General features: G+C 52.5%; 3 protein-coding genes across 4 annotated transcripts; 1 reads left to right on the top strand and 2 right to left on the bottom strand.

Moving 5' to 3' along the window:
- Positions 1-62: 62 nt before the first annotated feature.
- Positions 63-5,958, bottom strand: RND2 (Rho family GTPase 2). The gene is made up of 5 exons (XM_045489000.1): positions 5,734-5,958; positions 5,161-5,248; positions 4,247-4,356; positions 3,345-3,479; positions 63-3,101 (listed from the first exon to the last, which is right to left on the bottom strand). Exons 1-5 carry the CDS (start codon positions 5,833-5,835, stop codon positions 2,847-2,849), a joined length of 690 nt encoding a protein of 229 aa, XP_045344956.1. The 5' UTR covers positions 5,836-5,958; the 3' UTR covers positions 63-2,846.
- Positions 5,959-7,188: 1,230 nt separating this feature from the next.
- Positions 7,189-14,491, top strand: VAT1 (vesicle amine transport 1). The gene is made up of 6 exons (XM_045488996.1): positions 7,189-7,803; positions 10,781-10,988; positions 11,392-11,562; positions 11,674-11,763; positions 12,532-12,773; positions 12,924-14,491. Exons 1-6 carry the CDS (start codon positions 7,396-7,398, stop codon positions 13,005-13,007), a joined length of 1,203 nt encoding a protein of 400 aa, XP_045344952.1. The 5' UTR covers positions 7,189-7,395; the 3' UTR covers positions 13,008-14,491.
- Positions 14,090-24,686, bottom strand: IFI35 (interferon induced protein 35). Of its 2 annotated transcripts, none has more exons than XM_045488999.1 (7): positions 24,461-24,678; positions 16,323-16,424; positions 15,829-15,976; positions 15,650-15,756; positions 15,365-15,551; positions 15,163-15,269; positions 14,090-14,577 (listed from the first exon to the last, which is right to left on the bottom strand). In XM_045488999.1, exons 1-7 carry the CDS (start codon positions 24,479-24,481, stop codon positions 14,569-14,571), a joined length of 681 nt encoding a protein of 226 aa, XP_045344955.1. In that variant the 5' UTR covers positions 24,482-24,678; the 3' UTR covers positions 14,090-14,568. The 2 variants fall into 2 exon arrangements, with proteins under 2 accessions (XP_045344955.1, XP_045344954.1); XM_045488998.1 differs by lacking the exon at positions 14,090-14,577 and adding an exon at positions 14,600-14,949 and having other exon boundaries at positions 24,461-24,686.
- Between the last annotated feature and the right edge of the window lie 1,434 nt (positions 24,687-26,120).

Below are 26,120 nucleotides of genomic sequence, written 5' to 3'. Positions count from 1 at the left end.
TCCCTCCTCCCTCCTCCCTCCAGAGCAGGCTGATTGCGAGGTTAAGAAACACTGGCAGCATCTCAGCGTGATTAGTTGTTTATTTCATTAAATGATTAACGAGGCTACATTGTTTCCCAAACGGGTGTCTAATTTGTGGGGGAAACAGCTGCAGAGGAGGAAGCTGGGTCTGACTCCTGCATCTGGGGTGGGGGTGGGGGTAAATTTCCCTCCCTCCAGCTTTCAGGGGCCTTTGAGGATCTAGAAACAGCCCCATTCCCTTCTCCCACCCATTGGGCTCCTCAGCCCAGTGGTACAGCCTCCTCCCAGGAAATAAAACGTCTGGCAACTCAGACCTGCAGAGGAGACCACAATCTGTTCCCGGCGGTATTGGAAGTGTATTAAACTTTGGGGGTTCCCCCCAATGATTTATTTTCCTAATTATGTTTGCTTTAGGCGGATATTGAAATGCATTTGCATTCCCTGAGCATGGCAGGAGAGGGCAGTTGGGAGAAGAGAGAGGCCCAAACACTCTGCGCATTGGTGGCTATAGGCTTGAGTCTGCTTTGTATCAAACCGAAAAGGAGAAAAGAAGCCATGGCCAAAATCCCAAGTTGATGGTGTGGCAGGTCCCTGTGGGGGAGGGGTCAGTCCTCTGGGACCAGACTGAGAGCCACCTAGCTGGGCCCCAGCCCTCTCCAGCAGCCCCAATCCACGCCTCAGGGTGCTGGAGGAGGGTCCTGGAGTCAGCCCCTAACCTCAGTTTGGGTGCCCAGTACCCATGAAGCTGTCCCAGAATCCTTGAGATTAGCTGAGATGGACTGGGACAGGGTCCTGTAGGACAGGGAGGGAAAGGGGTGTCTGATGAGCCAGCAGTAGGTGGGATTTCCTTTCCTCTCAAGACTGGGCCCTGGCATAGGGAAGGAGAATCTGTTTTAAATGACACATCTCAGAGCCAAATCCCCCAGCCCCCATCACCTCATCCAGATACGCATCCATTCCAAAACCAAATCTGGTCACTTCATTCTCTGCTTGAAATCCCTGGTGCCTCCTCATATCCCCAGAATGAAGTTCTGGCTCCTTTGTGGGCCCTGAAGTGCCCTTGATCTACCTTCCCAGGCTTGTCTTCTGCCCTCCTCGCCATGGCAGCCCCAACCGTGCCACATTCCTTCTCATCTCCATGTGTCTGCACGTGCTGTACCCTCTCCGCCCAGAGTGCCTTTCCTACCCCTTCCCTGCCTGGCAAACTGCTCTTCAACCCTCAGGACCTGGCTCAGAGGACTGGCTCCTGAAGCTGTTCGGAGCTCCCGCAGACAAGGTACTGTCACACCTGGGATACCTCTCATTGGGCTGGCCTCCAGAGCACAGAAACTGGTCCTTTCAGAATCCAAGCCAGTGTCTGGTACACAGTTGGTATTCAGTACATACTTACTGAATGAACGAGGGAAGGATGGGCTGTGAATTAGGGGGGAACCCAGCAGATGGGAGGATAAGGTTTGTGTGCCCTCCCAGAGTGTGTCTGGAAGGACTGGCTGGGGCTGGGGGGGAGGGGATGGCCAGGGATGGTTCCTGGGGGAGAATGTCACCGAAAAGAGGCCAGTGGGACCAGAGCCAGGGAGGGAATACAGGACAATGTGAAACCAGACTCCCAAGGAAACAGACCAGTACTGTCTTTCCTGACAACAAGAGCTCTGGCCAGCCCCTCCACTGGCTTTCCCCCTCTGGGGGGGGGGGGTGGAGGGCGGGGGGCAGTGACCCTAACTCACGGCTGATGTTCCCTCCAAAATCATCAAGGAGCTCAGGATGGAAAGAAGGTGAGAGCCCCTGCCCTCACCTCCAAGGGACCCCAGAATCAAACCATTGTCTCCTTGAGTAATTTCACTGCACAGAAGGGTCAGCTTCTGTGCTGTGGAGGCTTTTGATACTCTCCCTACCCCAACAACTCCCAGGACACCAGCAGATTCCAAGCTGGGGGATGGAGATGGTGTGCAAGGGGCCTGGACCACTTCGGCAGGACCCCTCCCACACAAGCAGGTGGCCCCAGCTGGGCTGAGGAATGAATTGCACATCAGTCCACTTAAAAACCCCTAATGGCCTTAGGATTGTCTGGCTCATTAACTGAGATGAATATTCCCAAGACCTCTCACTCCCCCACCTCTGGCTCCTAGAAGGACACTGCTAATCTGACCCAAGGCTTTTTCCTCTGCTCCAACTATGGGCATAGATAAGAAAGTTCTTCCTGAAGTCTAACTTTCCCTCCTGCTGCTAGAGATTGATAGATTGGGTTTTTAGAAAGCAACAAAACTAAAGCCACAGCTGTTTTCCATGGACATGGGCTTTATTTGGGGACAGTTGCAGGAAGGGATTGAGGGAGCTAGGACTGTGGGTAGAAGGGGGAAGGACTCAACTTGCTTTTTAATTTAGTGCATGTTGCCTGGAGGTTAGGATGAATGAGAACAGCTGTGGAAGGGAAAGGAGAGGAAAAGGGAAGGTCACAGAATGGACACTTTCCTTAGGGAAGGAAGCCAGGGCCAGGATATGGGTACTGGGGGTGGGGAGGGAAGGCACCCTTCATATACTAAGACTCAAACCAAAGTCACTACTTGATGCCAGCTTCCTCCACCCCTGCCCCCCAGCTCCCAGCCCAGCTCCCTGTCCTGCTAGCTTCTTCAGCTTCCTGTGGAGAGGAGGGGGATGAGGATGTGGGGATGGTGGCCCCTTCTGCCTTCAGCTCTCCTGACCAGGAGAATCCCTCACTTGGCCTGTCCTGAAGTCCCTGCCAGAGTCAGGAGGTCAGGAACCAGGTGCAGAGGGGAACAATTGAGCCCTTCGCCACTGCTCCTTACACTCGGCCCCGCCCCAGCCCCTCACATGAGATTGCAGCTCTTCGCTCTATCCTTGTGTATCTCGCTCTCGGTCCCGGTCCCCCGGTCCGGCCGGCCTGCCAGCTGAGTAGATCTCTGCAGTCCACGGCGTGAGTCAGTACGACGAAGCTGCCTATGGCCACGGCCAAGGGAGGCCACTGTGGCCACGTGGAAGACGTCCCTGACGCTGCGCTCAGAGGACCGGGAGGAGCACTCCACATAGGACACAGCCCCTACCTGCTTGGCCAACACGGTGCCCTGGAAGGATGGAGTGCATGGAGGAAGTTATGGGGCTTAGCCTGCAGCTCAGCAAGGGGCAAGGGAGGCTGAGGGCAGTGCGGGGTGGCATGGCGGGGGGGGGGGGGTGAGGTCAAGGGATCAGGTCATAGGTCAGAAGCCAGTACAAGGGATGAGCCAAGCAGGATGTTTTCAAATCAGAGATAGAGAGGGGCAGAGGTGAGAGGTCTAGGCTGGGACTAGGTCAGAGGTCAAGTGTCCCACCTGTTCATGTGTAACGGGGATAAGCCTCTGCTTGGACAGCTCCCTCAGTGTGGCCAGGTCCGTGCGCATGTCCAGTTTACAGCCAACCAGCACAACCTTGGCATTGGGACAAAACTCCTGAGTCTCCCCTTGCCACTATTTGGGGGAAGAAAACGGTTATGGAAGGGTAGGTAGAGGCACACGGTGAACCCTGCTCCATGCCAGGAGAACACCCTTCCTCACATCATGCAGAAACCATGCACCCCTCCATCTGGACACCCCCGCGTGAGCAAGGAGGTAGGGATGGTGGCCTTTGGCTGAAAGTCCGATGCGGTGTAGGAGAAGGGGAGGGAGGAAAGGGCCGGGGAGGGGCTCTAGGGTCAGGGGCCCTGCTTCTATCTCAGTGGCCATGAAGGGTCTAGCAGTCTGAAACTTTCCCATCCCCGCCCCCTGTCCCAAATTTGTTCCTGGGAACAGACCAATCTGCCCTTCCTCCACCTGGAAACTAGGGCTGCTTTAGCTGACTTCTGTCCATTCAACGTGGGCTTTTCTCCTGGAAATAGAGGCCTCAAGAGGAGACCACAGGGCTCTTCTGAGCTCCTGGAGCAGCATTCCCATCCCCTCCATCTGGGGCTCCCACACCCAAGGAGATGGGAAGGATAAGGAATCCCTTGAGTACTTCTCCTTGTTCTCCTCTATCTCCCCCTAGATGCTGGATCCAGCTCTGAGGACTGATTTCCAGGAAGAAAGGGTGGGGGGTGAGCGGTGGATGGGTGAGGAGGATGGGGAAAGAGGAGAGCTTCACAAACTCTCTAGCTGATGACCATGCCCCAGGCATCACTCCCTCCTCCAGGCCATGTTGTGTCAGAACCTTGGTTTCTGGTTCCCCTCAGTGTAGCCATCCTGCTTCCCCAGGCTCCCACCTTCTTGAGGACACTGTCCAATGTTTCTGGTCGGCTAATGTCGAAGCAGATGAGCACAGCATCTGAATCAGGATAGGCCAGAGGCCGGACGTTATCATAGTAAGAAGAACCTGAGAGAAGACAGGGAGGGAGGGGACAGACAGGGTCCTGTGTGGGTGGGAGGCCTGGAAGGGAATGGGAGACCTTACCAATCCTGACCAGGGGACGCTAGGGGCAGAGGATGGAAGAGAGCAGGTATTGGAACCCATCAAGGAGTCTGGGTTTCTTCAAGGAGGGGCGTTGGCAGAGGGAGGTTAGATGGCAGAGAACAGCTCTCCACTTCCCTAGGGTTTTCTTTAAAAGTAACCATTCTTAATCTTTTCTGAGTCTTTGAGAAGCTCATGAAATCTCTCCACATTCTCAAAATTTTGCATGTGCTTTCTGAGCTTTGACTGACGTCTTCTACAGCCCTCCCCGGGGGAGCTGAGTAAAAATAAAAACCTCCTCCTTTTTTGGAGGAGGGGGAGGGGCAGGGGCAGAGCTCTCGCGCAGGCTTGGGACAGCTCAGATTTCTATACTTCTGTCTATAGAAGCAGCTCCTCACTCCCCGAAGAAATCCTAAATGCCTTTCCTAAACCCAGCCCTTCCTCCTAAGGAACATGTTCCAAAATAAATCCATTCCTCACAACTTTCCCAGGTAGGCAGAATCCAGCTGAGAAGATCAGATACGGGGCTTTCTCCCTCCCTCAGGACAAGGTTTCTATGTGTCTCTGCAAACTCTACCTCAGTTTCTCTTGCTTTAAGTAGGAAATTGATTTTCCTTCCTTCTAAAATTGGATGGATGGGCTGGGCATACCTGGAGCCTAAGGATCTAGCCAAGGGATGGGTGAGGGTAGGGGCCTTGGAAGTCAGGGTGACCCCAGGGACTTGGCTACCTGAAGTGTCCCACATGTTGAGCTCAATGCGGCGCTTGTCGATCTCAAAGCTCGCAGTGTAGTTCTCAAACACGGTGGGGACATAACTCTGCAGACAGGGATGGGTCAAGATGAGATCCTCCAGTCTTCATCCCAGACAAATGCCCTCCTCACTCCCACACACCGTCCAGCCCGGCCCCTGGACACAAGTTGGTCTGGTGTTGGGCAAAGGGGAGATCCCGGGAGCGGCTGCCTCAGCGGAATGTGTGCTAGGCTCCCAGACCCTCTCCCGGTCCCTTCGGCCCCGAGTTCTTCCTCTCTCCAATGCCCAGGACCCCCGATATTCCCCTAGCGTCCCCTCCTGGATCCTCTGGTTCTCCGAAGCCCCATTCATCTCTCCCTGCTCCCCAGTTCCTCCCACCCCAATCCTCTGCAGTCCTTCCAGAGTCCCCAGCGCCTCCCTTGGTCCGCGGTCCTCCGAGCCCCTCTCTCTCGACCCTGGTTACCCTGGCACCCATTTCCGTCCGTCCCTAGGGCCCTAGTCACCCACCCCCGCGGCCTCAGCGCCCTCCTCCCTAGACGCGGGTCCCTCACCCCGGGGTAGGCGTCCTTGGCGAACACCTGCAGCAGCGCCGTCTTGCCGCACTCCGCGTCCCCCACCACCACGATCTTGCAGCGGCCGCTCTGCCCCTCCATAGTCCCGGCTACGCGCCGGCCCCCTGCGCAGCCCCCCTCCGGGGCCCCGCTGCCGCCTCCCCAGCCGCTGCAGCTGCAGCCGCTCGGGCCGCCGACACCGGCATCTCGCGGGCCCGCGCCGAGCCCCCGCCCGGGGCCGCGGCCCCCCCCCTCTGCCCCGCCCCCAGCCCGACGGCCGCGCCTCCGGCCCCGCCTCCCGCCAGCGCAGCCGGAGGGGGCGGGGCCCAGAGGAGCCGGGCGGGGCCCGGGGAATGCCAGGGCTGGGAGCTGGGTTCCAGCGCTCGGGTGTGATATGAGGGACCCCTGTGGGTTTGGGGCAGGGCGAGTCGGGCTTATTTGACTGTTTTGACTGCTTTGGGGATGGGCGCGGGGCAGAGTTTGAGCGAAGTTCTGAGGGGTAGGGTGAAAGCTGCAAACGCGCGAGGCTCGGGCCTTCTGCGTGCACACGCGTGCACGCCGGTGTGCTAGTGCGGACACGCGCGGGGGCAGCCATCCACTTCCTGAACAGGAGGGGGGCGCGAGATGGTAGGAGAAGGAGGGAGTCTTTTTGGTTTGGTCTCAGCCCCCACCCCTCCACTCTCACGTCCCGGCAGGGAGTCTTGAGGATAGGAGGGTATGGACTCCAACACACCCACCCGGACAGTGGTGACATCATGGCTTCCAGTCCCCATGGCAACGACCGGCCTAGTCTGGGGCTGGGGTGGCTTAACGGAGGGCTTGGACTAGCAGCCAAGTGTGGACTGAGTTTCTCCAGCCTGGCTCAGGGTGGAAAGTTTTGGGGTAGCTGCGTCCTCTGGTGGATACTTCGGGGAGACAGAGATGGGGAGGAAGAGGAAAATAAAACTGCCCAGAATGACAGCCCTGCTGGAGCCAGAGACAAGCCCTAAAGTCATTTAAGGCTTGATCCAGAGTCTAATGATTCCTACACAACTGTTTTTGTATTTGCATGGCATCTTTAACTTTTAAAGGCGCTTTGTTTTACATCGGTTATACTCGATTTAATTTTATCTTTTAGAGCGAGCAATATCACCATTTTACAGAAGGGAAAATTGAGGCACAGAGCTTTAACAGTCGGATGGAAAGTTTTAAAGACTCGGTCTCCCTGCTCCAAGTTGCCACTGCAAGACCACACGAATGGGTTACATATGGGTAGAGTCAGAGCTTGAGGAACAACTTAGCTGGGTTCTAGTCCACAGGTGGCTGGCTCCCCAAATCTAATGTAAGCTGAGGTTTGGGGATCGTTCTTCAGATTGTCCTTTTACATATTGTTTAACTTGCGTAAGGTTTATGATGAATAAATAAGCAAATTAAGCAGCAGTCTGAATGACCTTAAGAATGCCCTCTCCAGTGTCTGTCTCCAGATGTTCCAGGTCTTCACTTTTCGCGCTCCTGCAACACCCGCGCTGTGGCCCTTTAAGTCGGAGCGCGAGGCCCCGCCCCCGGCCCGGCGCCCCTCCCCTCCCGCTCGGAGTCCACCGCCGCAGCTTCTCCCGACGCGCGCCCCGCCCTCCCCAGCTGTGCACCCTCGGTCCAGCTGCGCGCACGTCGGGAGTCCCAGACATGTCCGCGGAGAGAGAGGTAGCCGAGGCGGCCACCGTGGTGGCGGCGGCCGAAGCAGGGGCCGGAGAAGACGCCTCTTCTCAGCCCCCGAAAGCTGAGGCAGCTGGCGACGCCCAGCCACCCGCGGCTTCCGAGGGGGCCGCCGCCGCGTCGCCGCCGCAGCTCCGCAGCCTGGTGCTCACGGGTTTCGGCGGCTACGACAAGGTGAAGCTGCAGAGCCGGCCGGCCGTGCCCCTGGCCCCCGGCCCCGGCCAGGTGACGCTGCGCGTCCGGGCTTGCGGGCTCAACTTTGCCGACCTTATGGCCCGGCAGGGGCTGTACGACAGGCTGCCGCCGCTGCCCCTCACTCTGGGCATGGAGGGCGCCGGCGTCGTGGTCGCAGTGGGCGAGGGAGTCAACGACCGCAAGGTGAGCGGGCCACGGCAGGGCAGGGAGAGGCTGCCCAGGCCTTGGGGCAGTGGAGCTCGAGTGGGCGGGGGCCGGGGGTGTGGCAGGGCGGGGGAAACTGGCACTGATTCCGATAGAAGGGCATGGAAGGCTTAGGAAGGGAGCCTGTGTTCCGAGGGCCCTGGAGAACTGGGTGGATATTGGGGGGTAGGGAGTGAAGATGGAGTTATCGCCCCCTCCTCAACCATTTCAATTGCGGCCGCCGCCCAGAAGCGGCGGCCGTGGCTGTGTATTGGGGGGGGGGGGGGGGGGGAAACACAATAAGGCACCCACGCGCATGCGCACAATGACCTTGCCACCACCCCCTCTTCGCCCCCCTCCCCCCGCTTAAAACCACACCTGTACCCTGGCCCACCAAACACTGCCTGGGTAATTGTGGTCTGTGACCCTGAGTACCGATTAGCGCCTCTTTCCCCGAGGAAGCTTAAGGAGCTATGTTGTCAGGGTTGGGCGGGGACGCATGACCCTGCCAGAGCCCCAGTCACATGCAGCCCCGTGGTCTGTGGGGGTGTGAGGAGGCCCCTCCCAGAGCACGGCCAAAGAGATGAGGCACGCCCATCATGGAGGAGAGGGAGCTTGCCACTCGCCCTCCTGCCGGCCTCACGCTGCCCCTCTGCTCTTGGGGTTGGCGGGACGAGATTCGGTCTCTGGATCATTGTCTTAGGCTCTCCGTATCCCGTGACTTCAATATCTCCTCCTCCAGTGACTCAGCCAGAGGGTCACGACCCTAGGCTACCCTTGGGAACATCGGAGGGAGGACAGAGAACACCCCTCCGCCTTCCTCGAGGAGGACCCTCACCTCGGAAACCCCAGCGGTGTCCATTTGGACTGGGTGGGGGGTGGGGGGTGTGGTACCGGGAGCAGGTTGGCCCAGCTCTGCCGGTCTGTGTCTCTTTTTGTTTATCATTAATCTTGGCCACAAACCCGGACACCAGAGAGAGAGTTCCAAATGAGCAACTTTTTGAGAGACTTGGGGTGAAGCCTTTGCACGTCTTTTGTTTGGGGGTTTCATTTTAAATCAGCCCCCTGCAAGACAGGCCCCTCAGATGCAGCCATCCTCTTCGACCTGCTAGTCCCAGATCCCAGAGCTGGAATTCTTGGATTTATTGTGTATGCAAACATCTCCTCCTTAAAGGACTTCTCCCTCAATTCAGCTCTGGCCCCACCCTTTCCACTGACTCCTTAGTAATTCTTGAGAAGATACTAAGGAATTTTGTGTGTGTGTTGGAGGGGGGGGGGGAGTTGTAGTTCATGTTTGAAGGCCACCCACCTAACCTCCCTCCCCACACTTTCCGCTTAGTAAATACAGGATATCCTGTCCAGGGCAAGAACCTGATGTAAGAGGCTGGATTCTGTGGGGAGAGCCCTCCCTCCCTCCTGATGTCTGGACTGGGGAGAGGTTCATGGCTCTGCTCTGTGATGGGCGAGGGGTGGGTATTAGCCTGGGTAAGTGAGCCTTGTCCTGAGTCAGATCATGACAGGTCCGGACTGGTCATGACCCAGGCTGACCACACTGCACTTTCCAGCACTCCTGGGCCATTTCCGAGTCTATTGGTCCTGAGGTCCTAGGGTGGGATGTTTCCATTCCCCAGACCTCATCTCAGGCCAGTGCTTGCAAGGAAAGATCCCAACCTGCATCCTCTTTGTCAATGGAGTGTGGGGACATGAAAAGGGGTGTGTGTGGGAGTCCCATCCCCTCTTCCCATGCATCCCAAGTCTCCTTAATATACAGACTTTCCATCATTCCTGGCAGGGACAAAGACAGACTCGGATTGTCCTGGAATAGCACTCACACTTCCCTCTCCATGGGCTTCAGAGAGTGAGGAGAGGCCTTCCTTTCTCCTGAGATTGCCACCTTTCCTCTGCTCTCCTCTTGACTCCAGATGCTAAGCTGGAGGGAAAGATTCTGCTTTCTTTGCCCCCTTTCCCTCCTGTAATGAGGCTCTTGTGCAGGTGGCTGAGAGAGTGGGGGAAAAATGCTTCTTCCTGGTAGATAGGGTTGTGTAGCTGTCCTTGCCCATCACCTCTCCCCCTGACTCTGGGTGAAGGTGTTTTCTGGGCCCCCAGTACTGGCTCAGGAGGTGATTGCACCCAGCCCTAGCTGCTCAGAGATCTTTAGTGGCACTTCATCATTCTTATTATTTAATACTACGAACTGCTTCCAGACACCGGGCTAAAAATTACCAAATGATTTTTTTGCCACTTACTCATCATAACTACCCTATTTTACAGACAGGGAAACTGGGGCTCGAAAAGGTTAAATAGTTCTTATTTGCCCAAGGTCACACTGTTCAGTAAACAGCAGAGCCCATCTTTCTTTAACCAAAACAGTTTGATCTCTTTAACAATACTTCATGCTGCCATAACTGTAAGCTTGTGGCATTCAGGGATCTTACACAATAGTGAAGTATAAGATCTGTAAAGTAGAGATAAGGACAGTCTCTACCTCAAAGAGCGGGTAAGGATTAATTGAGCGTTTATATATAATAGCCTTATAGCACTTAGGGGCACCTGGGTGGCTCAGTCCATTAAGCGTCCAACTTTGGCTCAGGTCATGATCTCACGGTTCACGAGTTCGAGCCTCACATCAGGCTCTGTGCTGACAGCTCAGAGCCTGGAGCCTGCTTCATATTTTATGTCTCCCTCTCCCAGTGTCCCTCCCCCACTCACATTTGATTTCTCTCTCTAAAATAAACATTAAAAAAATTATAATAGACCTACAGCACTTATAATAGGACCTGGCCCTTAGTAAGCACTCAGTAAAGGTAAGTTACTATTGTTTTTGATGGTATTATTATTATTACTATTACCATGACTACTGTGACTGCTTCTATCTCTACTTCATTGCCAGGAAGAGGGCCTTGTACATAGCAGGTGATAAATCACCAATGGGTGAATGAGCAAGGGACTGAATGCTGCTCTTCTTCCATTCTTCAAGGTGGGGGACCGGGTGATGGTGTTGATCCGGTCAGGCATGTGGCAGGAGGAGGTGACTGTGCCCTCAGCCCAGACCTTCCAGATGCCTGAGGCCATGACCTTTGAGGAAGCCGCTGCCTTGCTGGTCAATTACATCACAGCCTACATGGTCCTCTTTGACTTCGGCAACCTACGGCCTGGCCACAGCGTCTTGGTACACATGGCTGCAGGTGACAGGCCCCCTCCCTTTATGCCCCCCTCCTTACCCCACCCTGCTTTCCTTCGGGCCCCTTCCCTGCAGCCTGTCTGGACGGTTGTCATGGCAACACCAGGCTGCCTCGGCCTATGGCTCCCAGAGGCCTCTGCAGTATTGTTGCCGTGGTAACATTCAGGCACCAGGTCCAGCCTGGTGTGCTATCCATAGCAACGTGCCCTCACCCGGCACCCCCTCCTTTGCCAGCTACCCTTCCCCCCAATTCTCAATCATGGAAATTGGACATGGTTATGAGGAGAGAAAGCCTCAAATGGGCCCAGGCAAAATGAAGGTGATAAACGGAGTCCTTGAGAGGCAAGAATGGAGAGCGGTGGCGGGGTGACTCCACATCCCCTCCTTATGAAAGTGTCTTGCTGCAGGGGGTGTGGGTATGGCCGCCGTGCAGCTGTGTCGCACAGTGGAGAATGTGACGGTGTTCGGAACGGCTTCGGCCAGCAAGCACGAGGTGCTGAAGGAGAACGGGGTCACACACCCCATCGACTACCATACGACTGACTATGTGGATGAGATCAAGAAGGTCTCCCCCAAAGGTGGGATCGGGGTATGGGTATGGGCAGGGGCAGGATGGCACAGGACAGGGATGGGACACTCCAGATCTGTGGATCCTAATGCTGCCTCTGGGCCCCCCTACTCTGTGACAGGAGTGGATATCGTCATGGACCCTCTGGGTGGGTCAGATACTGCCAAGGGCTACAGCCTCCTCAAACCCATGGGCAAAGTGGTCATCTATGGTGAGTTAGTAGGCTGGGGATGGAGGGGGGAAGCAGGGTGGGTCTGAAGGGTAGGATGCAGGGGCCCAGGGACTCCAGTGCTTGAGGGAGCATCGGGTTAGGACTGGCCTGGGTGATGCATTCAGATTGCTACCTCTGGTGGGGGGCAGCTACTCTCATTCTCTTTCACTACTGTTCCTGTGAGTCACAGTGCATTCTGTGTTCTCTCTGTGCTCCTGTTTGGGGATTTTTCCAGATGCAAAATCAATCAGCCTGCCTTCCTTTGTCCTGCCTTCCTGGGTTTCTTGGTCAGGCTGCATTTTCATTTGCAAAACGATTTCACACATGGGGCACCTGGGTGGCTTAGTTGGTTAAGCATCTGACTTCGGCTCAGGTCATGATCTCACAGCTCATGAGTTCGAGCCCCACATTAGGCTCTGTGCTGACAGCTCAGAGCCCGGAGCCTGCTTCGGATTCTGTGTCTCCCTCTCTCTCTCTGCCCTTCCCCCGCTCACACTCTTTTTGTCTTTCTCAAAAATAGATTAAAAAAAGAAAGAAAGAAAAACTATTTCACACACACAAAATCAACAAGTGAATAAAGATTCAGGCAATTTTTGAGTCAGCTGGAGTCCATTTGGGCCTGGCAGCCAGCAGGTGGGGGATTATCCTGTCACTCCCTGGCACTGCTGTGGATGATTGTAAGAGGCCCAGAGGGGGTGGATGAGCATGGATTTGGACAGGGATGTGCCCAGCACCTGGATTCACGGGCCGCGTCTCCTCATCCCTCAGGAATGGCCAACCTGCTGACGGGCCCCAAGCGGAACCTGATGGCCCTGGCGCGCACATGGTGGAACCAGTTCAGTGTGACTGCGCTGCAGCTGCTGCCGACCAACCGCGCTGTGTGTGGCTTCCACTTGGGCTACCTGGAGGGTGAGGTGGAGCTAGTCAGTGGTGTGGTGGCCCGCCTCCTGGCTCTGTACAACCAGGGCCGCATCAAACCCCACATTGACTCTGTGTGGCCCTTTGAGAAGGTGAGTGTGATGGCTGTGCAGGGAGGGCCGGAGGAGGGCCCCTGCAGGCTGGGCTCCCAGGGGTAGAATTCCTGGGAAGAGGAGGGCTGACCCCTTTAGGCTGGCTCTCTAGAGGGGCCGGATGGCACCGGGTCTTGTCTTCCTCTCCAGGTGGCGGATGCCATGAGGCAGATGCAGGAGAAGAAGAATGTGGGCAAAGTCGTCCTGGTGCCTGGACCAGAGAAGGAGAACTAGGGCCGGGGCTGGCAGACCCTCGGGACCTGGGAAGAGAGAAGCTAGGGAGCCACGTTGTGTTGGTCACCAGACTCTCTTACATTTCATCCTCCTCATAATGCTCTGCCCACTTGCCCCCGAAGGTCTCCGTGGTGATGACCTCTCCCCTGCCCTGTTCTTTCTCCTTAGGCAGGGCCCCCTCCCCCCTTCCTGCCCTCCGAAGAGGTTGGGAAGTGACCACTTGGATGTCTGGGCCCTGCCAAGGGGACAGGGAGGGTCAGAGGGAGGCCGGCTGCTTCCTGCCCCCACCCTTTCCCTGGGCCTGCTGTGCTGCTTTTGTGCCAAGGTTAGCCAGTCCTTTTCCGTCCAGTTCTGTGTGCTTCCACCTCTGCCTCATCTCCCCTCCTGCCCCTGCCCCACACTCCCCTCCCCAAAGAATCAAAATGTCAGCTCAGGATATGGGGCCAATTTGTGTGAATCCAGCATGTCCCTGTCTCGCCCTCCTGTCCCTTCAGCCCAGGCCAACTGGCGCCCACCTCTGAACTCTGTTGCCTCGTTGCATGGCCTTGTCCTCTGGTCCCCGTCTCCTTGAGCACAGCTGGGTTTCTTCCACCTCCAGGTTTTCTGCCACTCTTAACCAAGGTTGCCTCTTACAACAAGGGTGGGAATCTGACCTGCTTCCCTAGGTCATGACTCTGTGGGAGGGACACAGAGCCCCCCCCTCCGCCCCATCCTTCACTGAGTTCTAGTGGATTTGTTCTCAGTGCCTTAGCAACGGAAAACCTGTGCTTGCGTGTGTGGGTGGGTGGGGGGTCCCTGTCTCACACCTCCTCCTCCACCCCTGAACTCCCCAGTGCCTTCCTCGTTCTGGTGGAGGTGGGCTTTTGCTGTCCCACAACACTGCCAAAAATCTGTGTGTGTGCCAGTGGGGGCGGGGGGCAGCCCCTAGCCTCCTGGGGTCTGTGCCGTGTCCCGTCTCTGGGGCTGTCATTTCTCTCTGGGTGGTTGAGGAGAAAAAGGCAGGGTGGCGTTCTCAGCCTTGCAGATAAGTGTGGCATTTACCAGCCAGAGCTCTGAGAGGCAATGCCATCTGTTTCTTGTTCTGGGACCAAAGTAAAAATCGAAGCACATTTCTTGTGTAGTCAAGGGAGGCCCACTGCCTTCTCGGAGCAGGAGGGCAGCTTTTCAAACTCAGCCCCAAACTTTGTTTACATGGGTGGGGAGATGGAACAGGGGAATAAGGAGGGGGGTGGTTAGGACCTGGGCCACCGGAACCAAAGTGGGGACTTCCTGGCGCAGGGGTACAACTCCCTCTGCTCTCTGATACGGAATTAGGGAGGGTTACTGCCCAGCTATTGCCAATGGGAGGTGGGGGGAGGGGCTTAGCCTCTTCAGTCTAAATGAGGCCTAAATGTGTGAAGGGCGATTTCTGCTTTTGTGTACCCCACCCCGTTACTGTTACCGAAGCTGCCTTTGTGTTTGTGTCAATAAAAAGCCAAACCCTGGGTCCTGGATGTTGCCTCCGAGAGTGGAGGGGAAGGTGGGCTCCTGGAAGGTGAGGGTTCCTCCTTCTGTGCTCACATCAAGTTTCCTTTCAGGAAATGAAATGAGAAGAGGGTCACGCCACTTTTATTGTTCTTGGGCAGCATTTCATAAGCCATAATCCATGCCGCTGTTGACCAGCACGATCTCTTGCACCTGTGCGCCCAAATCCAGCCTGGTTTGAGAGGCTTGGCAGGGGTGCGGGGGAGGGGATGAGAAGGGCAGGCTCTTAGCCTGACGTGGTGGTGAAGACCGCCAGGCCCTGCTGTCCTGGGGGCACAACTGTTAGGGCCTCCACCTCCCCACCTCCACGGGAGGGCTTCTGGAAGTGGATCTCCAGGATGTCCTGAAGCTCCGGGCCATCCAGGATGTCAGGAATGTTGAGCACCAGCACTGACTGGGGCACTGGCCGGAACATGATCTGGAAAAGGAGCCAGGAGATGGGCCTGGTTCATGAGAGTCAGGGACTGGGGGCAGGCAGTGCCCCTGGGGGTCTGGGAAGGGCCGGGAGGCCTGAGAGGCTGGCTGGCAATGGGGAGGGCAGTGGAGTCTGGGGACTCTGATCCTTTCTTGGGCAAGTTTCTGCCAGGCAGACAGGTTCCTGGCCCAGCCACCAATTCACCTTCCCACTTACCTCAGCCTTCTGGATCTCCCCACTTAGGAAGGGAGAGATTCTCAAAGGGAAGCTTTTCGTGCCCAGTGGCACTGTAAACTGGCCAGCCTGGCACAGGTGCTGGGCCACTGTGGGGACAGAGAGGGATGGACCTCTAGCATCAAGAGCTTTTCTCCCCTGTGGCCGGATGCATCAGCCCCAATCTTGTCGGCAAGACCCTTACCTGCATCCTTAGTGAAACTCAGCACGACACCACTTTGCAGCAGCTTCCGACTCTCCACATCGCCACCCCCATTCCTGGACTTGCCAAAGAAGATCTCCAGCTTGTCCAGCAGCTCCTCCTCACTCAGCCTGAGCCCTGCAGGAAACCCACTGACCAACACACTCCTCCTGCTTATCTGTGTGGACACCTAGGGACAGACAGGAGGGAGAGGTACAGCCCCACTCATCCCCTGTGCCCAAGTGCATGGCACCCCCTGCATGTCCCAGGACGCTGCAGTCCTATCACCTGGATGGTGGTCACCACGGGCAGCTCCAAGGACTGGACTTGCACCCGCAGCCGGCACTCATCGATGTCGATCTTATGCTCCTTTTGTTGCAGCACCCTCTCGGCCACTGGGGCGGGGAAGCAGGGTCAGGACTGGGAAGCCTCCCAGCCTCCCTCCCAGGGCCTCTGTGAGAGCTCACCCTTGGGATCATCGAAGGTGACCAGAGCGGAGCCTCCAGGCAGAGGGTAGCAGATCCGTAGTTTGGAAACCAAAGGCTTGGACCCTTCTGTGCCCTGCTGAGTGTGTCCTCGGAACACCAGGGGGACCAAGGGCACCGGGAATGGGACCTGGAGGTGGGGGAGGGGAGGCTGATGCAGCCTTCAAGGGTGGGAGAGGCCCCACCACCCCTAGCAGGAAAGTGTTCCATGGAATTGAGGCCGGGGATGAGCACACTTATTGAAAGGAGTGCTGGATAAACGGGTGGATGAAGGTAGGTCAAGCCTGTAGGAGCACTTTCCACACAAGATGTTACTTTGTCCTCACAAGCCTGCAAGTTTGGTAGCTCAGCGTCACAGATGAGAAAACAGATCCCGAGAGTTCAAGTGCCATACTGGAGGTCATGCAGTGAGGAAGTGGCAGAGCCAGGAGAGAAACTGGTTCTTTCTACCACACCACACCCCTCTCCCAGCTTACCTGGTCGTGGTGAGAGAAGTCCCCAAATTCCCTCCTCCGCTGCTGCAGCTGCTGCAGCCTCCTCTTTAGTCTGGCCTGCTCCTCCCGAAGGGCACGGAGAGCCTATTGGGGTGGGGGAGACAACCAGACTTCCATCTGCCTTCCCAGAGAATGAGCCCAGGGGAAAGGGACCCGATCCTGGACTCTCCCACAGCAGAGCTGATGCTCAGCTCCGGAACAGCCCAACCCCTTTCCCCTGTCCCGGGGTTGGCCCTGGCCCACTCTCCTCAGCATTTGGTTGGCCTCATCTCAGCTGGGGGAGGGGGACAAGCGGAGGAGCCCTTGCAGCAGCCACAGCTGCGTTGTTACAGGACAGCTTGCATTTAACAGACACCGAGCTCCTGCTGTGTGGTGCTGGGCACTGACACAGGGCAAGGGGGGAGAAGAGGCTAGCCCTCGGGTCTGTACAAAACACCACCCAAGACAGTGTACCCTCACATGACAGATTGTGGAGGACATCAGGAGTATGGAGGAGGGACAGTCCCATAGGGCTTAACATAACTAGGGAGGCCTCTGGGAGGAGTGGGGGCTTAGAGTGGCAAAATGTCATAGTATTCACTAACTTTTTTTTTTTAATGTTCATTTGTTTTTGAGAGAGAGAGCTTGCATGCACATGCATGCACACATGAACGGGGGAGGGGGAGAGAGACAGAGAGAGAGAGAATCCAAAGCAGGCTCCACACTGTCAGTGCAAAGTCTGACATGATGCTCGAGCCCACAAACTGTGAGATCATTACTGGAGCTGGAGTTGGATGCCCAACCGACTGAGCCACCCCAGTGCCCCAGCTAATGTTTATTGAGCACTTACTATATGTCAGGCACTATGCTAAGCTTTAATTTATTTATTTATTTTTTTTCTAAATTTTTTTTTTTTTAATTTTTTTTTTTTTCAACGTTTATTTATTTTTGGGACAGAGAGAGACAGAGCATGAACGGGGGAGGGGCAGAGAGAGAGGGAGACACAGAATCGGAAACAGGCTCCAGGCTCTGAGCCATCAGCCCAGAGCCCGACGCGGGGCTCGAACTCACGGACCGCGAGATCGTGACCTGGCTGAAGTCGGATGCTTAACCGACTGCGCCACCCAGGCGCCCCGCTAAGCTTTAATTTAAAAAAAATTTTTTGAGAGCACGCAGGAGTGGGAAGAGAGAGAGAAATCTCAAGCAGGCCTCATGCTCAGCATAGAGCCCAATGCGGGGCTCGATCCTATGACCCTGGGATCATGACCTGAGCTGAAATCAAGAGTCAGATGCTCAACCAATTGAGCCATGCAGACACCCTGTGCTAAGCGTTTTATGGCTTTTGTATGGCTCAATTCTTGAAACAACCCTGTGAAATAAATTCCCTCTTATCCTTACTTTATAGATGAGGAAACTGAAGCTCAGAGAGGTTAAGTGACTTGCTTGAAGTCATTCAGCCCTATGCAGTCTGACTCCAGACTGCTAATCTGTGCTTTACAGTGAAGAAATCAAGCCCAGAGTGGGGGAACAATTTACCCCACATCTCCTAGCTTGTCCCTTGACTGCCATTCTTTCCACTGCAGCAAGCAGCCTTTCAGGCTGGGTGTGATTTGGAGCAAGTCCAGAGACAGAGAGTGACAACATGGGCAGAGGAATGACACCAGGGATATGAATAAATGCACCTTTGTTTGCGGGATGAAGTAGATGTTAGCTGGCAGAGTTCACTCTGTGGTTGGGAAGCCTGATAAATAAGGTCAGCTCAGAGAAGTGTGAGCTCACTGGGGAAGGCGGGACTCTGTCCTAGTCATCTCTGTATCCCCAGTGTTCAGCAGAGTTCCTGGCACAAAACAGGCATTCAGTAAATGTGTGTTGAATGAATGAATGAATGAATGAAGTGAATTAATGACAGAATGGGAATATATTACAGAGGGCATTGAATTATTCAGTGTGAGTTCACTCTATTTTAAACAGACAAAAACTAGGTCTTGACCAAATAATGCTGGTTTATGAGTAGTGAGAAAGGTACCTAGTTCTTTATATGCCTACAAACAAGGTGTCTTTAAGGGCCAGTTAGATGACATCGGTGAGTCCAGGGAGCCAGTGTAGACCATAGGGAGTGCTAGGGACTCACAAACTGGAGAGAGCATGTCCCCGCTAAAGTAGCAACTTCTTCTCAGCTCCAACCAAGATTTTCTTTTCTTTTCTAAGTTATTTATTTATTTTGAGAGCAAGAGCATGTGCAGGAAGGGGGAAGGGCAGAGAGAAAGAGAGAGAGAAAATCCGAAGCAGGCTCTGCAAAAACAGTGTGGAGCCCAATGTGGGGCTCAAACCCACAAACCATGAGATCATGACCTGAGCTGAAACCAAGAGTCAGACACTTAACCAACTGAACCACCCAGGCACCCCATCCAACCAAGATTTTCTCACATGGGAATGTGGTTCCTGTATCCCATTTCTTCTTTTTCTTTCTTTCTTTTTTTTTTAAAGTAAGCTCTATGCCCAACATGGGGCTTGAACTCATAACCCCAAGATCAAGAGTCATGTGCTATACCAACTGAGCTGCCAGGTACCCCATATATTCCCGTTTAAAAATATATATATATTTAGGGGCGCCTGGGTGGCGCAGTCGGTTAAGCGTCCGACTTCAGCCAGGTCACGATCTCGCGGTCCGTGAGTTCGAGCCCCGCGTCGGGCTCTGGGCTGATGGCTCAGAGCCTGGAGCCTGTTTCCGATTCTGTGTCTCCCTCTCTCTCTGCCCCTCCCCCGGTCATGCTCTGTCTCTCTCTGTCCCAAAAATAAATAAACGTTGAAAAAAAAAATTAAAAAAAAAAAAAAAATATATATATATATTTATTTATTTGGGGGGAGAGTACAAGCAGAAGAGGGGCAGAGAGAGGGGGACAGAGAATCTGAAGCAGGCTCTGTGCAGTGAGCCCAATGTGGGACTGGAACTTACGAACACCAGATCATGACCTGAGCCGAAGTCAGACACTCAACTGACTGAACCACCAAGGTGCCCCTCCCCATATCTTCCCATTTTTAAGGGAAATAAAAATCTGAATTTTTATTTGAAAGAGATAATTCAATTTAAAAATATATGAAAAAGTAAATTAAAAAAAATGAAATTCGGGGCGCCTGGGTGGTGCAGTCGGTTAAGCGTCCGACTTCAGCCAGGTCACGATCTCGCAGTCTGTGAGTTCGAGCCCCGCGTCAAGCTCTGGGCTGATGGCTCAGAGCCTGGAGCCTGTTTCCGATTCTGTGTCTCCCTCTCTCTCTGCCCCTCCCCCGGTCATGCTCTGTCTCTCTCTGTCCCAAAAATAAAAAATAAACGTTGAAAAAAAAAAAAAAAAAAAAAAAGAAATTCATTTTAAGATGTTTTCAACTAGATTCAGTCCTAAGTTCATTCTCTTTTTACTTCTGCTTTAAATCTTGATCTAAATATACATAATTGTTTGAAAATCTAGTAATTAGCAATGCTATTTAATAAAATAGCTTTTAATGGCACCTGGGTGGCTCAGTTGGTTAAGTGTCCAACTCTGGGTTTTGGCTCAAGTTATGACCTCACGGTTTTGTGGATTCAAGGTCGACATTGGTCTCCGCACTGACAATACAGAGCCTGCTTGGGATTCTCTCTCTTCCTCTTCTCTCTCTCTCTCTGCCCCTCCCCCACTTCTATCTCTCACTCTCTAAATAAATAAACAAAAAAATTTAAAAATAAAGATAAAATAAAGATAAAATAAAATAAAATAAAATAGCTTTAAAAAAGGGCACCAGGGTGGATCAGTCAGTTAAGCATCCGACTCTTGATCTTGGCTCAAGTCATGATCTTGCGGTTTATAAGTTTGAGCCTCACATCAGGCTTTGCTCTGATGTGACACAGAATCCGAATCTGAGCTGTGAGCACAAAGTGTGATGTGGGGCTCGAACCCATGAGCCATGAAGTCAGATGCTTAACTTACTGAGCCACCCAGGTGCCCCACTATAGAGTTTTTTTTAATGTTTATTTTGAGCAAGCGAGCGCGAGAGAGTGTAGGTGCATGAGCAGGGGAGGGGCAGAGAGAGAGAGGGAGAGAATCCCAAGCAGGCTCCATGCTGTTAGTGCACAGCCCCACTTGGGGCTTGATCCCATGAACTGTGAGACCATGACTTGAGCTGAAATCAAGAGACAGACACTTAACTGACTGAGCCATCCACACGCCCCTAAATGTAGAGTTTTTAAAAGAACCATTGGAGCAGGGGAGTTCAGATCTAATATAAGTAGGGGATGGAGAACTAGTGAAGATTTCTGAGGGGGGTGAGGTGGTGGACATGGTGTTTAAGAGAGCAACTTGGCAGCCATGGCACGATGAGCTGGAGCAGCGGGAACTGGGGAGGGACACTCTGAGGTTCTAATTCCTCCCGACACGACGGAAGCTGAGCTGGACCTCTGGCAATGGGCATGCACGGGTGAGCACATTTCAGGAAGCAGGCCTCCAGACTCTGTGGATGTTTATATTAAGGAGACAGAGAGGACAAACTGGAGAGACAATGCCAAGGTTGTAGACTTGGGTGTCAAGAATTTGGTAGAATCCACTGACCCAGCAGGCAAGGGAAGAGGGCAAGTGGTTATTGGGGGCCTGCCAGGTGCTGGGCACAGTTGGACTCCATCTCATTTTAAGTATCACAGAACTGCCTCCTGTCTCCAAGTTCCAACTGGAACTTCTCTCTTATAGGACCCTCTTAAGGACAACACAAGCTGACTGTAGTCATTTACATGAATTCAACTATACATGCTATTGTTTGCGTGACATGATAACATGGTCTCCTAAATGTAAGCCAATGTACATCTGGTGCTTAACCGAAAAAAACTGCAATCCATTCTACATTGAGCTCATTGAGAGACTGTAAATTCTGGATACTGTAGGGGTGAGTTAATGATTTAAGGTTAATTTTGACTACCTACATTCTTCTGCCTTACTTGCGAAATTTACAACCTAACCACCCCATAAGATAAAATCTACTGCTGTTTATGTTCATCATAGGGTATTGGGAGGCTGTTCGGCATAACAGTTAAGAACACGAACTCTGGAGACAAACCTCCAGCGCTTACATCCAGCTCCTTTTAGTACTGCAAGACAACGAACAAGTTATTTAACTCTCTGTGCCTTGGTTTCCTTATCTGCAAAATGGACATAATAGCAATTTCCACCTATAATTTTGTTGGGAACAGTGGTGCCTGGCACATGATGAGTGCTATGTTGAATGTTTCCTATTTTATGAATCCTCATTTTATAGGAGGAACCTGAGGTTTGTCAGGGTTAATTAATGAGCCAAAGTAAGTCAAACTCGAGGCCGTTGAAGACACATATGGTCAGGGACAGGACTTGGTGGAAATGACTCTGGGTTGGAGCAGCATGTGTAATGGAAGAAGTCAAAAGGAAGGAAGGGCTCTGTGAGGGACAGAGCTTTAAAACTGTAATCTTTGGGGCACCTGAGTGGCTCAGTCGGTTGAGCGTCCAACTTTGACTTAGGTCTTGATCTCACTGTTTGTGAGTTCAAGCCCCAGCACTGGGCTCTCTGCTGTCAGCACAGAGCCTGCTTTGGATCCTCTGTCCCCCTTTCTCTCTGCCCCTCCCCATTCACACTCTCTATCTCTCAAAAATAAATACACATTTAAAAAAAAAAGGGTAAAAAAAAGAAAAAAAACAAAAACAGCCCAAAAGAGAGGTGTCTAGCTGGCTCAGTCAGTAGAGCATGCAACTCTTGATCTCAGGGTCTGAGTTTGAGACCCAGGTTGGGTAGAGCTTACATTAAAAAAAAAAAAAAAAAAAAAAAAAAGAAAAAAAAAAGCCAAAAAACAAAAAAAGCCCACACAAAAAAAGTCAAAAATAAATCTACATGTCCAACTATAGAGGAATAGCCTAATAAATATATTATGTAGCGATTAGAAGACATTAAAAAATTTTTTTTTCAACGTTTATTTATTTTTGGGACAGAGAGAGACAGAGCATGAACGGGGGAGGGGCAGAGAGAGAGGGAGACACAGAATCGGAAACAGGCTCCAGGCTCTGAGCCATCAGCCCAGAGCCTGACGCGGGGCTTGAACTCACGGACCGCGAGATCGTGACCTGGCTGAAGTCGGACGCTTAACCAACTGTGCCACCCAGGCGCCCCATCGATTAGAAGACATTAAAGAACATTTAACAATATGAAGAAATACACTAAGCTAAAAAAGCAAAATACAAAATAAAACTGTACAGAGTGTGATCTCTAGTCTGTTGATTTAAAAAGTTTCATTTCAGAGGCACCTGGGTGGCTCAGTCAGTTAAGCATCTGACTCTTGATTTCGCCTCAGGTCATGATCTCATGGTTTTTTAGTTCAAACCCCACGTCAGGCTTTGTGCTGACAGTGCAAAGCCTGTTTGGGATTCTCTCTCCCTCTTTCTGTTCCTTCCCTGTTCTCTCTCTCTCAAAATAAATAAATAAACATAAAAAAAAAAAAGAAGTTTCCTGAAGGGCTCCTGGGTGGCTCAGTTGGCTAAGTGTCCGACTTCAGCTCAGGTCATGATCTTGCAGGTCTGTGAGTTTGAGCCCCACATTGGGCTCTGTGCTGACAGCTCAGAGCCTGGAGCCTGCTTCAGATCCTCTGTCCCCCTGTCTCTCTGACCCTTACACCCTTCTCTCAAAAATAGACATTAAAAAAAAGTCATAGGGGCGCCTGGGTGGTTCAGTTGGTTAAGTGTCTGACTCTTCTTTTTGGCTTAGGTCATGGTTGTGAGATCGAGCCCCAGGTCGGGCTCTGCTCTGAAAGTGTGGAGCCTGCTTGGGATTCTCTCTCTCCCTGTCTGCCCTCCTCCCCCACTCGTACTGTCTCAAAATAAATAAAAATAAACAAAAAAAAAAAAAGTCATAATAAAAAAAGTCTCCTGCACCCATTTTAGAGGTAGGAATGAAATGGAGGTGAATCAAGATAATCTTGGGGGATAGGGGTTCTGAAAGGTTGGCAATAATATTAAGAATAACAAACACGTATTGTACGTTTAGGAGGTGCCAACCGGTGTGCTAAGTTTTTACTATATTGATTTATAGATTATCTGCTTAAATTAAAAAAAATTTTTTTTTACATTTATTTTTGTGCCATGAGGAAGATAGAGCACAAGTGGAGGAGGGGCAGAGAGAGAAGGAGACACAGAATCCGAAGCAGGCTCCAGGCTCTGAGCCATCATCACAGAGCCCGACGCGGGGCTAGAACTCACGGAGCGCAAGATCATGACCTGAGCCGAAGTTGGGAGCTTAACCGACTGAGCCACCCAGGCGCCCCAAAGATTTTTTTAAAGTAATCTCTAAACCCAACGTGGGGCTCGAATTTACAACCCTGAGATTAATAGTTTCATGCTCCACTGGCTCAGCTGGCCCTGAGCCTGTGATCTTTCTTACTACATTTGAGGGGCAAATGAAAAATTCCCAAGCAAGACATCTGTGTATTTATAACAGATGGGGTAGTATCAGGGAGGGGGGAAAAGGAAGAAACTGGAGAGGGGAGGAGATGCATTCATTTAACAGCTGTTTATTGAGGGCTGTGTGCATGCCAGGCACAGTGCTGGCATGGTGAACAGGCTGGACGGGGGACCAGGCTTAGTCTAGCAGGAGTAGGATCATTCACAGGTCAGGAAAGGGAGGAGCACAGCACACAGTGGGAAGGTGAGCTCTCAGAGGAGAGACATGTCTCCCTGTGACCTGGAAGAGGGCCTAAGATTCAGCTGACATCAACAATAAGGTGAGGAACTATCTATTTCAACTCTAAGATGAAATATAAGGAGGCAAGTTTGTTGGGCAAGATCTCAGGAGATAAGGGTGTGAACAAGTCTTACACTTTTTGGGTCATAAAACCCTTTGAGTATCTAACAACTATGGATTCTCAGAAAAATGCACATTCACGCAAGAAATGCTTGAGCTCCTGAGGTGTAGGTTATAGAACTATCTTTGAGGCAGTGGGTTAGGGGAGAGGTAATCCCCGCCACATTTCTCCCCAGTCCTTCAGCAAGTCTAAGAGATGAGCAGAGAGGGGCTTGGCCACCAGACCCGGAGATACCTGCAGATTTCCAGCTGAGCGAAATGCTCCTCTGCTTCTCGCCCCTCCCCCCAACACTCTCCTCACTTACGGCATCATGTGTCACTGACATGGGCCTGGGGTCCGGCTGGCAAGAGTTGAGGCTTCAGAGCTGGGCACAAAGTGGCAGCGTCCACAGCGACAGAACTCTTGCTTGTACCTTCTGATGGGCTTTAGTCTCCTCTAAGCCGGACCTGAAATACACTTCTGATGTAGAACCGGCAGGCTCTTTGCTTCCACTTTCATTTCACCAAAATCCCTGCCCTTCGGTGTTCACACGCCCCCAGCTGGTTTCCCCACCCCGGGGAGGAGCCTTTCTGGTCTGGGAAGTTGACTTCACCCAGATAGGAGGTCTCAGGGGAATCTACCCATAAACATAGGCAAACAGAATGTGGGCCCCAACCTACCACTCATTCTAACACAAGCCTTTTGGTAGAATAGTGTCTTTGTTATTTCCCTGGAACCTAGAAAGATGCCAGGCACACACAAATTAAGATTAATTGAATGAGAAAGGCAACCAGGATGGTTAAAGCCTTTCCACCAAATTCACAAGAGCTGTACTAATAGCCAGCATTTGTTGGGAGCTGTTCTGTGCCCAATACTGGATCTGCTTTACATGAATTAACTTAATCTTTAAAACAACCCCACAAAGTTGGTTCCATTTTTGCCATTTTACAGATGAGCTTGTAAACTTCAGAGGCAAAGAAGTGCAGAAACTTGCTTAGAGGTCCTATTGCTAGGAAGCATGTATCTAAACCTGGTTAGAACAATACTTGAACTTGAGCCTTGAGGTTGAGTGGAAGGAACTTGGAAGTTTTAGGCAGAAGGCTTAAATTCAGTTCCATTTGTAACTGAGCAGGCAAGCTACTTAGAGGGGTCTGTCTCAAGAGAGATGTTCGATAAAGGTGAAGAATCAAATGAAACTACACAGGACACAGTGCACGACGTTTCCTATTATCTAGTCCATGGTATTTCCAGAGTAATTTATACTCAGCCCTTCTCAATCTCTTTTCCTACATCCCAGGGGGATGTGTGCCAAGTGTTAAGGCTTGGCAAATGTGCCTGTTTGAATCCTTCCATCTAGTGACAGAACCAATTCAAATGGAGAGCCTATTTTGCCAGTAAAACAGTCAACACTTAGGGTCCAATGAAAGGTAAAATGCCAAATAAAAGGACCAAATTATCTTTCCTGCAACTGTGGGGACATACCCATGCCCAAGACCCTTGAACCACACCTTTTCTTGTTGTTCTGCTAGCCAGGCCATTTGAGGACCTCTTCTAATCTCACTAACAATGGGTGCTCTAGGGGTCAGGCCTTCATTAGTCCCCACTGCTATCTAGAGCAGTTCTCCAGTGTGGGCCTCATCACAGCAGCACAGGGATCACTGGACAACCTGCTTGAAATTCTGACCTACTAACCCTCAAGAGTGGGACTTCAGCACCTTGTCATTGTTCAGAGAACCTCAGATTAGTGGCTCTCAATCCAAAGTAATCAGTGCCTGCTGAGAGGGGCCTGTGGGTGTTCACAATGAAGGGTGGAGGGAGGAGAGCGGCCCAGGTTCTCTATGTAGGTAACAGGTTGAAGCCAGGGATGCTAAACAACTCTGCACCTACACATCAGTAGTAGTCTTTTTTTGGGAAATCATTCAGTAGCTCATGCCTTACCCACTGAGGGCGGTCAGATGATTAAAGGATTATCAGGAGGAGGACAG

Source organism: Leopardus geoffroyi, chromosome E1 (assembly GCF_018350155.1).
Source record: "Leopardus geoffroyi isolate Oge1 chromosome E1, O.geoffroyi_Oge1_pat1.0, whole genome shotgun sequence".
Taxonomy (NCBI): Eukaryota; Metazoa; Chordata; class Mammalia; order Carnivora; family Felidae; genus Leopardus; species Leopardus geoffroyi.
The sequence above is the reverse complement of the archived record's forward strand: the minus strand, read 5'-3'. Positions and strand labels throughout refer to the sequence as shown.